The 18750-nt window shown below is 46.1% G+C and overlaps 1 protein-coding gene across 1 annotated transcript; it reads right to left on the bottom strand.

Annotated features, from left to right (window-relative positions):
- Positions 1-8455: 8455 nt before the first annotated feature.
- Positions 8456-14303, bottom strand: LOC135820168 (uncharacterized). The gene is made up of 5 exons (XM_065333480.1): positions 14243-14303; positions 13544-13720; positions 12211-12381; positions 10028-10198; positions 8456-9773 (listed from the first exon to the last, which is right to left on the bottom strand). Exons 1-5 carry the CDS (start codon positions 14301-14303, stop codon positions 8569-8571), a joined length of 1785 nt encoding a protein of 594 aa, XP_065189552.1. The 3' UTR covers positions 8456-8568.
- Positions 14304-18750: the final 4447 nt, after the last annotated feature.

Consider the following 18750-nt stretch of genomic DNA (forward strand, 5'->3'; position numbering starts at 1 on the left):
TGGTGGCATCGGTGGGATTCGAACCCACGCCTCCGGAGAGACTGGCTACCCATTACAGAAGGTGCGATGTGGTCGTCGTGTGCTCCGGTTGGCAGCCGTGAGCCAGTCCAGTGTCAAGTGCGGCAGCAAGCGTGTGTTCCTCGTTGGATCACCCAACTTCAAGACAAATACCGCCGAAGTCGCAACGTCTAAGTTCGTATTGTTGTCCCTCTCGCGGACGTGCGACTAGTAGTCGGAGGTGACAGCACTGCGAGTAGCTACTGCCTCTCAACATCTGTTTAACATAACACCATAAGCGACTCACGCTGCTACCTGGGCCTACCTAGGTGTTTGTGGCGCCGGAAACAAAGCGTATCTGTACGTTTGTATCTCTGGTGGTGGTTTCGCCTGGAGAGTGGTGCTTTTCATGCACAATCCACCTCAGCCTACTCAAGCTCAACTGATGAGGGATCAATTCCCCGGAACATTGTGAATTGAGCAGGGATTGGTGCTTTCTTGCAGGTTTGCCGAGTGCATAGTGCGTCGTGCTCCTTATGACGTTATGTGCTCCGGATGGCAGTCCTGAGTCAGTCAAGTGTCAAGTTCGGCAGGAAGCGCGTGTTCCTTAATTGGAACAACCAACTTCCTACAACGTGACGACGATAATAAAACGGATATCTGAACTCTTACTATGTGCTTGCATAGCCTTTACTATGTGCTTGCGTAGCCTTTACTATGTGCTTGCATAGCCTTTACTATGTGCTTGCATAGCCACTTCTAGGCTAAGCTGTCGCCATCATTTTATTGCATTGTCATCCAGCTTGAATGCGAGAAGTAGAATAGAAATCAACCAACTTAGCGATCAAGACCGCACCGATTAGAGTCAAGCTCATAATGCGGGCAAAACGGGGATATTTTCTGAGTGTGTTTGTTTGTCAACACTTCCACTTTCTTCCTAAGCTCCAGCAGTATCATGGAAACAGAAGAATGCCTGTTATATGACGACATTGAGGTGCGGTGTGGTGAGGGAGTGGACGGATTTCATGCCTCCCGGGCCTCTCACGTTCCCACTTGCCATGCTGTGCTGCTCACACCTGGCTGAACTCCGTTACATTATCCCCAGGTTGGTGTTCAAAGTGTTTTGTACTTGGTTCGTTTGCTTAGCCCCAACATGCTTGCATCCTTTTCGGTAGAAACGAGAGCGCTTGGAAGCTCAGGGCCCTACGCTATGCTTGTTTGCTTTGATGACCTAGACAAGAAGAAGCATAGGGATGTTATAAATTCTGATAAATTTCTACTTTTTTTTTAAGCATATTATATTAAACCCGGGATTCGAACCCGCACTATCGCCCTGCATGCATCCCCCGATACACTTCGCATACATACTAATTCTTCCAAGTTGCTTCACGTTATGATCTTGTATTTGAAAGCCCTATTTGAATAATTATGCATTGTGGCCAGCCGTCTTTGATTGTACGGTACGGTACGGGATAGGTACCGGACAGGTACGGTCGAGGGTAATACGGCACCATCTACCGCCTTGATGACGGCAAAAAAAGCATAGGGATGCTATAATTTTTTCGATTCTCCTATTTTTTCAGGCATTACCTGGGATTCGAACTCGCACTATCGCCCTACATATATTCCCCCATACACTTCGCATTCATACTCATTCTTTCAAGTTGTGTACGTTTTGGTCTATCGCTGCTTGTCATCAATTACTAGCCCCCTCCTTCAGTCACTGTTTCTCCTGCGTTCAGTTGGCCCGCACACAAATGCTCGTACTCGTGGCCAGGATACAGCTGCCTTAGTATTACCTACTGTACATATTGGGTATGGACTGCGCTCAGTTTCTTTTCTGGCGGCAGGTCGGTGGAACACTCTTCCTCCAAACTGTCGTCAGGCACAATCTGCTGGTACTTTTGCTCACCTCACAAAGATTCACCTAGGGTTCCCTGTAACAAGGCCATGCCTGTTGGGACTCCCCTAGTCAAATAATAAATACTACTACTACTACTACTAAGTTGCTTCACGTTATGATCTTGCGTTTGAAAGCCCTATTTTAATAGTGCGGCCAGCTGTTTGTGGCCAACTGTGTTTGATGGTACGGTACGGTACCGGACAGATACGGGATAGCGCCAGACGTTACTGATGTAACGTCTTCTGCATAGCTACGGGAATAATGATCTTTACTATCGTAGCCACTCTATTATTATAATTATACAAATTATCCATATAAAAACCGCTCTGTGAGCGGTTCTGAAAAACCTTTACTGGTACTGCCCCGTCATAAAAGTAAGAAATTTGAACTGGCCCATTGACCCCCCAAATGCGAACTGATCCACCTAAATCGCGAATGACGGGACCCGAACGCACCAGTAGCACGAGGTCGGGAGGGCACAGGACAGCAATTATCATAGGGTAACACCACCTACCGCTAGTACAGTACATGGCCTATAGTCCTGACCAACGTACCCATCTGCATCCACAGGTAGGAACCTCGTGCTACTGGTGCGTTCGGGTCCCGTCATTCGCGATTTATATGGATCAGTTCGCATTTAGGGGGACAATGGGCCAATTCTAATTCCTTACTTTTATGACGGGGCAGTACCAGTAAAGGTTTTTCAGAACCGCTCACAGAGCGGTTTTTATATGGATAGTTTCAGTTCTTTTTCCGTTCCCTCCCCACCCCAGCCCCGAAGGTAAAGATGATGACCACGCGCGCGATGTACTGTATGTAGCCATGAGACTGCAATAACACACTGATACATACCAGCCCTCCCCGCCTCGCTACCCCGCACACATATACACAAACATGCGTATGCACACGGCACACACACACGTGGCCACGCACATGCACACGAAACAAACAGGAAATTCTTCATATAATAATTATAATGCCATGCAAAGCAGTGGCCACCGTATTTGAGAAAGTCAGTTGTGAAACAAAATAATTCAACTACAGTCAACTTAGCTAATAACGACTGCGGATATAATGACAATTCGCGAATAACGACAGAATTTCCATGCCCAGAGCAAAGTCCCATCCAACTGTAATACAATCATATGATGGGACTTCTGGTATAACGACACTTCGCGAATAAGGACACTTTTCTGATGGCCCGCCGAGTGTCGTTATACGCAAAGTTGACTGTACAATGTGTAAACAAGCTGACGGCCAAAGAACAACATAGCAAACATGACATTTGCTCAACTTGGGATTGCAGTTTGCAGACCACGCCATGGAAGCAGCGAATACAGAATGTAATATCATACAAAGTGACAAGCAAGGAAGTGGCCACCATACACCAGAAACTTGCAGAAAGTCACATATCCCACAGATAGAGAAGTGAACAGCAATCTGGTACAGCCCACACAAGACAAAGCTGACCTGATACGCGTCCCAGGATCGTAAGTGGCAGATCCTTTTCAATGCATAACATGCAGGTGTACGTTACACGCATGGACAAAATCTGACCGTGTCGCCAGCACACAATGTCATCACAAGTATACCCCACAACTTACACACATGCACAGTAGAAGCACAATGAAAGCAATGGAAAAGTATGGTGTGGTTGCTGAAGCATCTTCACACTTCAAATTCAGACTTCAATGTGGTCGTCACAGGGTGATATACCTGCAAGATACAAGTGATGCAGAAAGAAAGCAGAAGGTCGTGAGGTAGGCTATGAGACACCCGCACAAACGGGTCACCTACATGACTGATGATTGTATGTTCAGGGCTAGTGCACTCACACGCAGAATTATCATATTTGAGCATTTCCCAAACTGAGAAGTGCAATGAAATCCACTTGCATGAGGAGCAATTTTGCAGTGTGATGCGTAATTTGACACGATCTGCGACGCTGCGTGCGATGCAAACTCGCGCAAAATATCATTCACGGAATGACTGCAAGAGGTCAGTGATGCAACAACGCCCTCCTGACATGTGTCTCAAAGCTCAATAGGAATGCGTTTGTTACCATGGCACTCGCATAGCCGGTACAACTGGTACAAATGTGCAAGCAATTCATGAATCTTTCGTCTCGTCTCCTCAGCTAACCACTGCAAGGCTGCGACGACAACCTTCGGCCTGACAAGGTGCTTCCAGACAATCTTCGCACTGGTTGGTACACAGTTCACTATGATGTTTGTATTGTCAGCACACAAGTCATGCATGAGACGCGGGTTGCCGTCAATTGGCAATGGAAGGTGGAGTATTTTGTTCTTGGCACCTCACTCGCTTTGAATGCGGTCGACTGCCATGCTTTGTGTCTAGCTTGTAACATATCTGGAAGGGTTCCACTTTTTGAATGAGTAATTTTTCGAATGAGTTTAGTCGCGACAAGCACTGGGGTACAGGGTGAAGGTTCAAGTCATTGAGAACGCAAGATGGCGGCATGCTGTCTTTCTTCACGTACAGTTTGCAAACCCTGTAAATGAACATGGCGTCTGTAGCGTGCGACTGTACACCATTAACTATTGGCAAGATATACACATACACCTTAAACGTAACGAACTACAAGAATAGAGTTAGTACAATGCGCTGTCGACCTGATAACGTGTTGAATGATAACAGGTATACCGTCCCACCTAACCGTACCCTTCATCATTCCTCATTCACCATCTCGCGATACCCTGGCACACACTGGCAACATATCAAGGGATGCCTTACCGTCGCCTAGAGGGGACGTCTTCGCAGCAATGTTTTTCGTCCTGCGCATTCAGTCCGCCGACGCGACAGAGTTTACGGGCCCGTTCCAGTTGCAGAAGACAATCGATTCATCGGGCCAGTGCAGCAACAGGTCCGTGGGCACACAGGGGCAGAGGAAAGACATTGTGAGTGGACAAGAAATATGCAGTGGCAAGTGCCATGAATGTCAAGTTCTCATTTCTAATTGAGCTATTACTTACAGTCCTGCCATTGCTCGCTCGTCCAGATTCCTCCTCGTTCACCTGCGTCCACTTCTGCCGTTCTCCTCCCCGTCACGGCGTCAGGTCAGTGCATTCTCATTAATTTCTCAATGGCACTTTTCGGGACGGGGGTACCGGAAGGAGTTCGCACGATGCCTCCAAAGGCCTAGAGCGCGAGCGGACGTCTTTGCAGCAATAGTTTTCGTCGGTGGACGGGACAGCGTTTACGGGGCCGTTCCATGATCCAGTTGCAGAAGACATTCATCAATGGCACTTTGCGGTACGGGGGTACCGGAAGGAGTTCGCACCATGTCTCCAAAGGCCTAGAACGGACGTCTCTGCAGCAATATTTTTCGTCCTGCGCATTCAGCCCGCCGACGCGACAGCGTTTACGGGGTCGTTCAACTTGCAGAAGACATTCATCGATCATCAATGGCACTTTGCGGTACGGGGGTGCCGGAAGGAGTTCCCACGATGTCTCCAAAGGCCTAGAGCGGACGTCTTTGCAGCAATTCTTTTTGCCCTGTGCATTCAGTCCGCCTATGCGACAGCGTTTACGGGGCGTTCCAGGTGCAGAAGACATTCATCAATGGCACTTTGCGGTACGGGGTACGGAAAGGGGCCTCCTCGTTCGACGTCTGCAGTTCTCCTTCCCGTCAGGGGTACCGAAAGGCGCCTCCTCGTTCGTCTTCGTCGACTTCTGTATTGGCACAAAGCAGATCGCTGACGGGGTCACGTGTCAACAAAGTATCAACAATGTGTCGACAAAGTGTCAACCAAGTGTATAGCGGTACACTCAGCGGTACACTAATTCTCGTGCCATTCTCGTGTCACAAAACTGGAACATCGAGTACCAGTATGGAAAGGCTTCAGACAGGAAGCCTTTCCAATGCAGTCCTTTTGTTGATGGATGCGGATGTGGATGCACGAGGAACTTCCTTCTTTGGAACTGATTCTTGAAAGCGCCCTTTCGGATATTTCGTCTCCTGGCGTATTTCGGCTTAGTGCTGCTGAGACCTTTCTGAGACCTTGTTATTGCTCAACGACAGGTAGGTTGTCCACTTCCCTTCTATATAATTGCATATGTTGAGTCGTTCGTTTACGAAAGGTGTGCTGACTTGAGGTGGGATGCCAAAACGTAAACTAAATAATGGAAAAGCTGACAGGAGCTCTTTCCTAAAATTAGCTTTTCCGAGTAGAAACCTCCTTTACGAACAAAACTCAGTGACAGGTCAATGTGCGTTGATCAGTTCCCTTCCATTCATTTGCTTGTGTTCACCCTTTCATTTATGGTTACGAGTGTTGATTTTAAGATGGCAATGAACGGAATCAGCTGAAGCGACATGTTACGAAGGTTTTATTGAAATGTAAAGTGGTGATGGAAAACGAAGTAACTGTGATGGAACTATAATTTTGTTAATTAGTACAACGATGCTTCCTGATGAGCATTGTGCGAAAGCTAGTTCGATGCATGTTCACATATCTTTTTCATCGTTCCTATTAATGTTTTTCACATTACAGTTCAACAGCAAAAATGAAGAAAGTCAAGTTCGGAAAGGAAAAGGGCATATGGATACGAGTTAGGAGTAACTCTCCATCACTGTAACTGGATACTATAATATACAGTCAGAAAGTGCACAAAACTGACAAGAGTACTGAGACATTCGACGTCCTGACACCTAGCTTCAACACATCTCCGTAGCGCTAACCGACAGCCTTCCAACTTGTCAGTTTTGTGCCTAGTTATTGCATTTTCTGACTGTATGTAGTATCCAGTTACGGTGATGGAGAGTTACTCCTAACTCGTATACATGTGTCCTTTTCCTTTCCACATTTATTTATGGCTCAACATCCGAGTTTCAAAGTCAAGTTCCATAACGTTTTCTTGTGACTGTCATCAGTGGAACGCTGTCACATAAAAATGTAATAACTAAAACACACACTTATATACATGTAGCTAATATGGTTTCAGGTAGAAATACAGCAGCTAACAAGTACAAAAAGCGAAGTTTGCACCTTTGCAATGTGTGAATATAGTGTATGTGAGAAAGGTAGTGGCAGATGAATGTGATACTGTGTGAATGAATGTAATAGTGCGTGTGTATTACTTGAATGTATATAAGTGTGTGTTTCAGTTATTATATTTTTATGTGACGGCGTTTCACTGATGACAGTCACAAGAAAACATCATGGAACTTGACTTTCGTATTTTTGCTGTTGTTATGAGTGCACAATTTATCTTATATATTGCCATTTTACGACTACTGTCTCCCCGTCGATTGTTTACATTACAGTTCTATCACAGCTATTTCGTTGTCCATCATCACTTTACATTCCAATAAAACCGTCGTAACATGTCGCTTCAGCTGACTCCGTTCTTTGCCATCTTAAAATTGTTGTCACCTCGCCGCCTGTTCAAGTGTTGATTTTCGTCAGATTTATATCCATTCTTATCCCTTTCCTCTCGCCCACAGTGCTTTTTGGGATATGAGCCCATCCCCTTTGCATGGCTGGGCCCTAAGATTACATACTCTTTCCCGGGTGTTGTTGAATACTATTGGTCTGGGCTTTATGTTGTCCTATCATGGTGGCATGTGCTTTGAACTTGCGAGCCTGTACTCCTTACTACATGTCACTTTCTCTGTAAACAGGGTTCACAACATTTGTTTCTCAAAGAACCCATGTCCAGAAGACATTTTATGAGCATTTAGTCATTTACTATTAAAAATTGCGGACATTGGCTTATGAAGTGTTTGTCATGCTTGACACGTGGCACAACTGTAGCTTGTATCCCTTGTGATGCCTAAAAGGCTTTAATAGCATGTGTAAATGAAGTGACCAAGGAGCAAATATTCATTTGTATTCTCATTAGCTCACAATGTGCTGACGAGAGGTGACTGGCCTCGAATATAGAAGAATATGAAGTAGGGAGGTGTTGCAGTTTGAAGGTTTCCCAGAGAAAGGTTCGAAGGGCTCCAAGTGACAAGGTGGGAAGGGAGCTTGACCTCTGCATAGAATCAGCCGGCCACATAGCAAATTGAGAGACGCCGCTCCATCGAATCATTGTAATTTTGGGGCCAATGTGAAGTCCTCAGTGCGCTGTAATCATAGCTATCGACACACGCATTGGTGAAACAGTGTTTTTTTACGTGGCCTGAACACAAAAACGTGTTTCAATCATAGGTTGACCTCTGTCAACTTCATTCTTAACCATTGTCACAATGGCACATGCAGAATAATAGCGATAACAGCGCGAGGAGAGAAACTAATGTACCTATGTCTATTGAAGATGGCTCAAAATGGGTTGAAATCACGATAATAATGAAACAGGCTTGAACCTATCCGTCCTCTTTGGTGGGGTTCTAAGTATGGGTAATCGTTTAGGAAAATACTCGATAATATAGGGTTTTCTCACTCTTATGTCATAAGGGTGGAAACACCTGAATAGAAGGCATCAAACCAATAGCATTGCAAAAATAGAATATATAATACACATGGTTTAGCTTCACTGCTAAAACAATCGGTCTTTTGATTGTCTCTATTTTAACTGAAAAACTGTTGCTTATTACTGCAAAATCCCATCCTACTCCACCTAAATATACATGTCGATCAAGCATTCAAGATTTCCAAAGTTTCAAGTTGCACAAAAATATCAGAGGTATCAAAGTATGAAAGTTAACCAGTGGGTCCAGTGTGTACACCGTCACTGCTTGTGTGAGCATTATCCGCCGTCACCGGCATGGGAGACGAGTAGATGGTGTTCTGACTGCCCCCAACCACACGGCTCTGTTCTTTGTTGGGAGTTGCGTACAAGTCGAGATTTGGGTTGGGCGAGACCGGGCCAATGTAATCCGAGGATTCCGGGCGAGGCCCCCTGGCCTCACTGCCTGCACGAGCGTATAAAGGAGATGAGCATATATCCTTGTTACCTTCGTTCTCAGGCATTAGGCTGTGCTCCTTTCTCGGAGTAGCGTACAATTCCATCTCTTTTGTTGGCTGGGGTGAAGGTTGGATTTTGGCTTCCGTGGATGCGTCATCAGTGCGCTTGGGTCCGGCCGATATCACCATACCGGATGACACTGAATATGTGCTATACATATCGCTGTCAGGCGCTGGGCTCTCATCTCGTGTGAGAGTTTCATACAGATCAGGGGAAGTAGAGGGCCTAAGGAAGGTTGGCAAAGTGAGACTAGTGGCATGTCCCTGTAGGCCACCTGCTGCACATGAGTAGTTGGCATCCGTGTCATTCTCAGGCCCTGGAGTGGGCCCTTTGCTAAGACTGGCGTACAGGTCATATTCCTCCGGCGGTTGGGAGGAACTTGCTTTCGAAGTGTGTTTTTCCGGGGCATTGCCATCTATCGGGGCAGAGTACTCATCTTGTCCCTGTAAGTCACCTACTGTGCACGAGTAGCTGGCTTCCGTGTTGATCTCGGGTACTGGAGTGGGCCCTTTGCTCAAACTGGCGTACAGGTCATATTCCTCTGCCGGAGGGGAGCAGGATGCTTTAGACGTGAGTTCTGAAGGTGCATTACCATTGCCCTTGAAGGTATCGATCGCATGGCCGTCTATCGGAGTTGAATACTCGTCTTTGTTAGCATCAATCGGTGCAGAGCTTGACTTGCGCCCTTGCTGGCCGTATAAGTCCAGTGAAGTAGCTCGCTTGAACAAATCCGAATGAGACATGCTTCGGGTTTTCTTGCCAGCGCGCTTGCCAGCGTGCTTGTGATCTAAGGTGATAGCCACAGCAGACGAGCGTCTACGCTTCAGGATGGTTGTGGTAACTGCGATGGCAAACAGGACGCCCAGGCCACCGATGAGGGTTATCAAAGGTATACTGGCACTCTGGCTGAAAAACGATGGCGCTGATGTAGCTACTGTCGCTGTTCAGGGCATAACAGAAAAACAAGGACAAGAAAACGTGTAAGAAAATAATAGCGGCAATGACAAAACAAGAGTAACAAATGATCGAGAATGGATCCAAACAGCCAAAAAACCCTTAGGTGATGTGGGAAATCTGGATATCGTCGTTTGAACTCCCATCACTGATTTCTTTGAAAAACCGAATAAATATCGGTTCGAACAGTTTTGGAGGATCTTCCCAACTATTCTCTCAAATTCAGGCTCTCACACTCACCATTACACATAGGATTGCTTGACCAAGTGCCATCGGACGTGCACACGATCGTCTTATCACTTTGTAACTCAAAGGGAGCATTGCACATCACTCTTCTTGAGCTGCCAACGTTGTTCTGTCCTTGCGACACGTTTCCATTGGCGACCAGCGGGTCTTTGCACACCACAATTCCTGAACAAACAAGGTAGAAGGAAGACGTGTGTATGTCAGCGCTGATAGCACAACAATTTCGAGTCATGACTGCAGAATTGATACTGTGTACAGCAAATGACTACTTTTTGTCTACTTTCAACATCACAAAGAACAAAAAGGGCAATCAGGGCTATTTTCCCACTGCTCTGAGTTTCATGCTTTTTGCAATCACCCGGATCCTTCGAGTTCATACAGGTAGTGTGGCGTTCCTGCACCATAACAGCAGCCACGAGTATACCGTGCCATCACATAGTAGAGTGGCGGGAGAATTCAAGTTGTTCAAGAATCTTGACGACCTGGGTGTATGAGAAACAATCTTCGGTGTTCTAAGACATTATCCCGTAGGTTAATTTCGACGGTATGTGTTATCTGGGTGAGCATTTCATCCTAGTGTGCAGAAACCAGAGAATCATACTGCCCAAATTGGATGAACCTGGATGGCTGGTTGCTGCTATCCCGGCTAATGAATTCTGAACTGGGTAAAATATTGGCCATCATTTTGTTCTCTATCCGGAATCATCACAATTTTGCAAAGTACTGATTGCGAAATAGGGGTTGCGACTTCGGCAATGATTTTTTAATGAATGGGTTTGCTCCCACACTGGAGCTCGCGCTATTCCGCCGACGACTTAACACTTGACTGACTCACGACTGCCATCCAGAGAACACGAGAAGTCCATCGAACCTTCGAGTCGGCAAACCTGCAAGAAAGCACCACTCCCTGCTCAATACACAGTGTTTCGGGGAATTCACCCCTCATCAGTTGAGCTTGAGTACCTCTACTTCATACTGTTGTGCCCGGCGCGGGCGTGCGACTAGCTGGTTTGGAGGTGACAGCGTTGTGAATGACCGTGGGTCCTCTACGTCTGTTCTCACCGTCCAGGACCGATAACTGACTCACGCTGCTGTCTGGTGTTCACGAGGTGTTTGCAGCGCTGGAAAAGGAGTGTCTCTGTAAGTTTGTATCCCTGGTGTTGTTTGTGCGTGGACAGCACTATAATTATATGTGGTGCTCTTCAGACACAATCTTCCTCAGCCTACTCAAGCTCAACTGATGAGGGATGAATTCCCCGAAACACTGTGTATTGAGCAGGGAGCGGTGCTTTCTTGCAGGTTTGCCGAGTCGAAGGTTCGATGGACTTCTCGTGTTGTCTAGATGGCATCGTGAGTCAGTCAAGGGTCAAGTCGTCGGCGGAATAGCGCGAGCTCCAGTGTGGGAGCAAACCCATTCCTGTACTGATTGCTGTGTCCAAAAAATACAAATGTAATGCTCTTTGCCACCATCATCAGGACTCAATAACATTTTCAAAAACAATATTTCGTGCAATCTCTTCAAGTGAGTTACAAGCAAATAGAACCGAACAGTATGGGTGAATAAGGAACTAAGTGATCAGGTTAGCGACAAAATAGCAAAAATCGACTAATTGAGTCCTGATGATTGTGGTGCAGAGTATAACAAATTGTATCTTTCTTATACAGGTCCTCCCTCATTGTAACGAGTCCGGTTAGTACATCAACCCCGTTAGTAAATAGAAATCTGAAATCCCTGGCAAAACGTGGTCTATACAACTGTTTACAGGTCCGGTTACAACATAATCCATTAGTACATAAAATACGTTATAACGACCCTTTGCCCAGGTCCCTGGAGTGTCAAACCCTCAGTATAAGATAATATTGACCATGCAGGACCAAGGCCAAAACACGTAGGATAAAGCAGAAAGAGGAAACGTATTATGTCTATGTATTCGTGGATATGGACGATCCTTTGCATCCAAGGAAGAGTTATGTTGGAGACTTTCAATTATCTTATAACGAGTTGAAGCATCGATAATTTATGTTGTATCGAGGGTAGTCCCGGTAAGTACGAAGTAGGGCCTTTGGCTGCAAGTCCTGCTACAAGATTAGTCTCGTTATAAGATGAATTTTTCGCTGGCCCAGAGATCATCTACTAACAAGGGAGGACCTGTATCATGAACTGATTAGGTACTTACGGTTGCAAATGGGTATGCTAGACCAGAACCCACTTGCTAGGCAGACAACTACCGAGTTGCCTGCCAACTCAAACCCTTCATTACATGAGATGTTGCGGACGCTGTTCTCCCAATTTGTGCCATCTGACACGACAGCATTGCTGACATGTGGAATCTTGCATCTGGGCAACTCTGAGCCATCAAATATCATACCGGCATAGCCGTGGGCGTACATAACACAACGGCATATGGCAACACAATGTGAATGCAAACACAAAGACAGGCACACACACACACACACACACACACACACACACACACACACACACACACACACACACACACACACGCATGAAAGACAGAAACACACGCATACACACACGAAACACAAATTAAGGCACACATGCATGTACAGAAAAATCTGATGTAGACCAACAACATTGTCGGCCTGATATTGAACTTGATGATATGATTGGCTCGCTTCCAGACTTTGTCGAACCTAAACAGAAAATACTCAGAACCCCTGTGGGTTGTGTCACAAAAGACTAAAATGCTTTAGGAATCACAATTACACAGATGAATCAAATACAACTCCGATTTTGAGCCAATAGTAAAAACAATTAATGTAAAGAGAAAGGAGCAATAAGTTACAAGATATAACTAACACTTCCCTGTCCATTCGTTGTCATACTGCATTTTACCAGTTGTAAGTCGACCCCCGGTTATAGGTCAACCCCGTATCCGGAGGTCTCAATTCTGCTCTTTAAAGTTTCCTGCCAATGCAGCACTATTAACGATTCCCTGCTACTAACACATCAACAAATCATGTAAACATTCCTTACTGGAGGGTATAACGTCCCAATCCTTGAAAAAAAAAGGCCAATAAACTTGCACAAATGTTTACACACGGTGCACTTGTACATGCAGTGCAGGTCATGTTTTTGCAAGATACTGATAGTTCCCGGTTATAAGTCGAATCCCGGTTGTAAGTCGACCCCACCCTTTCTCCTTCTAATTTTAGTCGTAAAAGGTCGACTTACAACAGGAAAAATACGGTAACAAGTAAAGCCTTTAAAAAGTAAAAAGGAGCAAGGAACTACAAGTTACAGTATAATGTCCGCTAACACCACCAGTTACTAAACAATCAGGTCATGCGATAACATTGCACGACACTGACCGACGGTACTGACGTTCTACAACTACCTGGCTAACAGCTGTAGGACATCTTGGATCTTGATCCTTTTTTACTTTTTTTGAATAATCCTTGGCTCTCCATCCAAGTTGAAACAAGTAAAGTGCTAGTGCTTTCACTTCATGGATGTATATGTATGATATGTTTGGCGGATCGTCTTACCTTGGCATGTGGGTGTACTTCCAGACCATTGAGCGTTGGCCATGCAAACGGTGTCCGTACTGCCATTCAGCAAATATCCAGCCCCACAGGAGTACTGGCGAACTGAACGATAGGTGTTCAATGAAATGGAGACGCTGCCGTAGTCTGGATCAATTGTTGGCTGGGGACAGATTATTTCTGTTTGAAAAGAACCAACCAAAAACAATACAAGTTTACAACGGAACAAGGTTATCCTCTTTATTGCTTTTCGATTGCAATGAGTGTTGCGGATATTTGTAGGTTTTCACAACCTAGGTTAAGGTTGGAACTTAGAAGGCGACTATGGCGGTATTAGTCAATCCAAAATTGAAAGGCGCTGCTAAGGAGTAAAACTACTAGAGCAGGAAACACACAGCATTCAGAACTGACATACGGTGCCCCTATCTTACACAGCGCCAACTGCTGCTAGCTTAGCACATTTTCAGGAGTATAAGCCGCACCCAACCCATTCTTGTTCCGTAATACAGACGTCGACCCTATTTATGGACTCAGATAGAGAGTCAAGGATAAATTTAAAGAAATGGAAATATACCAAGGAACTACAAGTTACGATCTAACGTTACAGTGTAATGTCCACCAACACCACCAGTTACTAAACTATCTGCTCATGCGATAACATTGCACGACACTAACCGACGGCACTGATGTTCTACAACTAACTGACTACGAGCTCTAGCACGTCTTGTCCAAGGATCTTGTCAGTATCGTCACCGACATGCATGTACATCCGACAACGTCTTTCACAGCTGAGACTTTCAGCTCGTGCTTGTCTTGGTTGCGCTCACCTTCCCCTCCCCTATGTTATCATATAACTCAGAACCTTCCAAGTTGCAGGAGAGTTCGTTCACGATGGCCAGCTAGTTGCCGTCCGGCTCTGCCAGAAGTCATTGGATTTCCTAGGCAGGAATCGTCGCGTCTGATAGAGAACGACGACAGTTTCCAGAAGATGTTTTTGTCGACGCGCAATTCCTATTTAGCGACGAGAATTTCAACTTGACTTGGGCGCTCCGCCAAAGGAGCTCTCTGCTGGCAAAAGTACTTTCTGACATCTGAAAATCCTTGTAGGGCCCTTCTGAATTTAGTACAGCTCCGCTCAGGAGAAATACTCAACGAGGAGAAACTAGTGAGGCGACGGCAACAGAGGTAGACGAACTGAAACGCCCTGGATCAACTCGAGTCAGGACGAAAGAGCGCTGCCGCTAGTGACATGATCTGAAATTTTCCAGGCTCCCACACTGGACTCCGTGGTGAACACCAAACCCCTTGGACGGGGCAAGAGCTGAACATTGATTGATGAGCTACGAACTCTCTGCGCGCAGTGCTGGAATCATGGCGCACTGACGCGCATGCCGCCAGTTCCCACAGAGCTCAAATTTCACAGAGGTGCAGCAGTGATGGACTACCTCTAAATCGTGTATGAGATGAAGTGTGGGGTGTTAGAAAGTTGTGCCTGTGTCATATTCCCTGTGGGATGTACAGATTTGGACTCCAGGTGTAGTTGTAGCCACCCTCCCTCCTGTTCTGCACTTCTGTGGATTTTCAGCAGACTTGGGATGGCGTTCAAACAGTTTTCATTGGTATGCAGTGATGAGGATCAAGGCCATCCATGCTCTATGCCAGAGGTTGCCCAAGAGTTGTTTCACAACAAAAACTGGATGGATGATTTATTACATTGTCTATTTTTTATTTATTTCACTGTCACACATCGTATTCTGATGTGGAAAACACTGTGACAAATTGTTGTATTTCCTGATATAGCATGCTGTCCGCAGATTGTGTATTTCCTGATATGTACCTATCCTTGTTTGAGAAGCTTCTGGGTCACCAATATTGCTTTGTTCGGTCTAATATTTTGGCATGTGATCACTAGATACCTATAGATGACAACAGCAAAAAAAAGTCATTTTGTGAAAAATCACCCTAAGGTCCATTTCCGCAGATACTGGGCCAATTATAATTCCATGCAAAGCAGTGGCCACCGTATTTGAGAAAGTCAGTTGTGAAACAAAATAATTCAACTACAGTCAACTTAGCTAATAACGACTGCGGATATAATGACAATTCGCGAATAACGACAGAATTTCCATGCCCAGAGCAAAGTCCCATCCAACTGTAATACAATCATATGATGGGACTTCTGGTATAACGACACTTCGCGAATAAGGACACTTTTCTGATGCCCCGCCGAGTGTCGTTATACGCAAAGTTGACTGTACAATGTGTAGACAAGCTGACGGCCAAAGAACAACATAGCAAACATGACATTTGCTCAACTTGGGATTGCAGTTTGCAGACCACGCCATGGAAGCAGCGAATACAGAATGTAATATCATACAAAGTGACAAGCAAGGAAGTGGCCACCATACACCAGAAACTTGCAGAAAGTCACATATCCCACAGATAGAGAAGTGAACAGCAATCTGGTACAGCCCACACAAGACAAAGCTGACCTGATACTCGTCCCAGGATCGTAAGTGGCAGATCCTTTTCAATGCATAACATGCAGGTGTACGTTACACGCATGGACAAAATCTGACCGTGTCGCCAGCACACAATGTCATCACAAGTATACCCCACAACTTACACACATGCACAGTAGAAGCACAATGAAAGCAATGGAAAAGTATGGTGTGGTTGCTGAAGCATCTTCACACTTCAAATTCAGACTTCAATGTGGTCGTCACAGGGTGATATACCTGCAAGATACAAGTGATGCAGAAAGAAAGCAGAAGGTCGTGAGGTAGGCTATGAGACACCCGCACAAACGGGTCACCTACATGACTGATGATTGTATGTTCAGGGCTAGTGCACTCACACGCAGAATTATCATATTTGAGCATTTCCCAAACTGAGAAGTGCAATGAAATCCACTTGTATGAGGAGCAATTTTGCAGTGTGATGCGTAATTTGACACGATCTGCGACGCTGCGTGCGATGCAAACTCGCGCAAAATATCATTCACGGAATGACTGCAAGAGGTCAGTGATGCAACAACGCCCTCCTGACATGTGTCTCAAAGCTCAATAGGAATGCGTTTGTTACCATGGCACTCGCATAGCCGGTACAACTGGTACAAATGTGCAAGCAATTCATGAATCTTTCGTCTCGTCTCCTCAGCTAACCACTGCAAGGCTGCGACGACAACCTTCGGCCTGACAAGGTGCTTCCAGACAATCTTCGCACTGGTTGGTACACAGTTCACTATGATGTTTGTATTGTCAGCACACAAGTCATGCATGAGACGCGGGTTGCCGTCAATTGGCAATGGAAGGTGGAGTATTTTGTTCTTGGCACCTCACTCGCTTTGAATGCGGTCGACTGCCATGCTTTGTGTCTAGCTTGTAACTTATCTGGAAGGGTTCCACTTTTTGAATGAGTAATTTTTCGAATGAGTTTAGTCGCGACAAGCACTGGGGTACAGGGTGAAGGTTCAAGTCATTGAGAACGCAAGATGGCGGCATGCTGTCTTTCTTCACGTACAGTTTGCAAACCCTGCAAATGAACATGGCGTCTGTAGCGTGCGACTGTACACCATTAACTATTGGCAAGATATACACATACACCTTAAACGTAACGAACTACAAGAATAGAGTTAGTACAATGCGCTGTCGACCTGATAACGTGTTGAATGATAACAGGTATACCGTCCCACCTAACCGTACCCTTCATCATTCCTCATTCACCATCTCGCGATACCCTGGCACACACTGGCAACATATCAAGGGATGCCTTACCGTCGCCTAGAGGGGACGTCTTCGCAGCAATGTTTTTCGTCCTGCGTATTCAGTCCGCCGACGCGACAGAGTTTACGGGCCCGTTCCAGTTGCAGAAGACATTCGATTCATCGGGCCAGTGCAGCAACAGGTCCGTGGGCACACAGGGGCAGAGGAAAGACATTGTGAGTGGACAAGAAATATGCAGTGGCAAGTGCCATGAATGCCAAGTTCTCATTTCTAATTGAGCTATTACTTACAGTCCTGCCATTGCTCGCTCGTCCAGATTCCTCCTCGTTCACCTGCGTCCACTTCTGCCGTTCTCCTCCCCGTCACGGCGTCAGGTCAGTGCATTCTCATTAATTTCTCAATGCCACTTTTCGGGACGGGGGTACCGGAAGGAGTTCGCACGATGCCTCCAAAGGCCTAGAGCGGACGTCTTTGCAGCAATATTTTTCGTCGGTGGACGGGACAGCGTTTACGGGGCCGTTCCATGATCCAGTTGCAGAAGACATTCATCAATGGCACTTTGCGGTACGGGGGTACCGGAAGGAGTTCGCACCATGTCTCCAAAGGCCTAGAACGGACGTCTCTGCAGCAATATTTTTCGTCCTGCGCATTCAGCCCGCCGACGCGACAGCGTTTACGGGGTCGTTCCACTTGCAGAAGACATTCATCGATCATCAATGGCACTTTGCGGTACGGGGGTGCCGAAAGGAGTTCCCAGGATGTCTCCAAAGGCCTAGAGCGGACGTCTTTGCAGCAATTCTTTTTGCCCTGTGCATTCAGTCCGCCTATGCGACAGCGTTTACGGGGCGTTCCAGGTGCAGAAGACATTCATCAATGGCACTTTGCGGTACGGGGTACGGAAAGGGGCCTCCTCGTTCGACGTCTGCAGTTCTCCTTCCCGTCAGGGGTACCGAAAGGCGCCTCCTCGTTCGTCTTCGTCGACTTCTGCATTGGGACAAAGCAGATCGCTGACGGGGTCACGTGTCAACAAAGTATCAACAATGTGTCGACAAAGTGTCAACCAAGTGTATAGCGGTACACTCAGCGGTACACTAATTCTCGTGCCATTCTCGTGTCACAAAACTGGAACATCGAGTACCAGTATGGAAAGGCTTCAGACAGGCAGCCTTTCCAATGCAGTCCTTTTGTTGATGGATGCGGATGTGGATGCACGAGGAACTTCCTTCTTTGGAACTGATTCTTGAAAGAGCCCTTTCGGATATTTCGTCTCCTGGCGTATTTCGGCTTAGTGCTGCTGAGACCTTTCTGAGACCTTGTTATTGCTCAACGACAGGTAGGTTGTCCACTTCGCTTCTATATAATTGCATATGTTGAGTCGTTCATTTACGAAAGGTGTGCTGACTTGAGGTGGGATGCCAAAACGTAAACTAAATAATGGAAAAGCTGACAGGAGCTCTTTCCTAAAATTAGCTTTTCCGAGTAGAA

The sequence above is a fragment of the Sycon ciliatum genome, chromosome 6 (assembly GCF_964019385.1).
Source record: "Sycon ciliatum chromosome 6, ocSycCili1.1, whole genome shotgun sequence".
Taxonomy (NCBI): domain Eukaryota; kingdom Metazoa; phylum Porifera; class Calcarea; order Leucosolenida; family Sycettidae; genus Sycon; species Sycon ciliatum.

Bases quoted from the DNA above. Each gene is read 5' to 3' on its own strand.
- LOC135820168 (XM_065333480.1), bottom strand. From the start codon at position 14,303: ATGCATGTCGGTGACGATACTGACAAGATCCTTGGACAAGACGTGCTA. The intron at 13,721-14,242 runs GTTAGTTGTAGA...CTTTTCAAACAG, and splicing joins CGTGCTAGAGCTCGTAGTCA to AAATAATCTGTCCCCAGCCA. The intron at 10,199-12,210 runs GTAAGTACCTAA...TTGTTTGTTCAG, and splicing joins TAGCATACCCATTTGCAACC to GAATTGTGGTGTGCAAAGAC.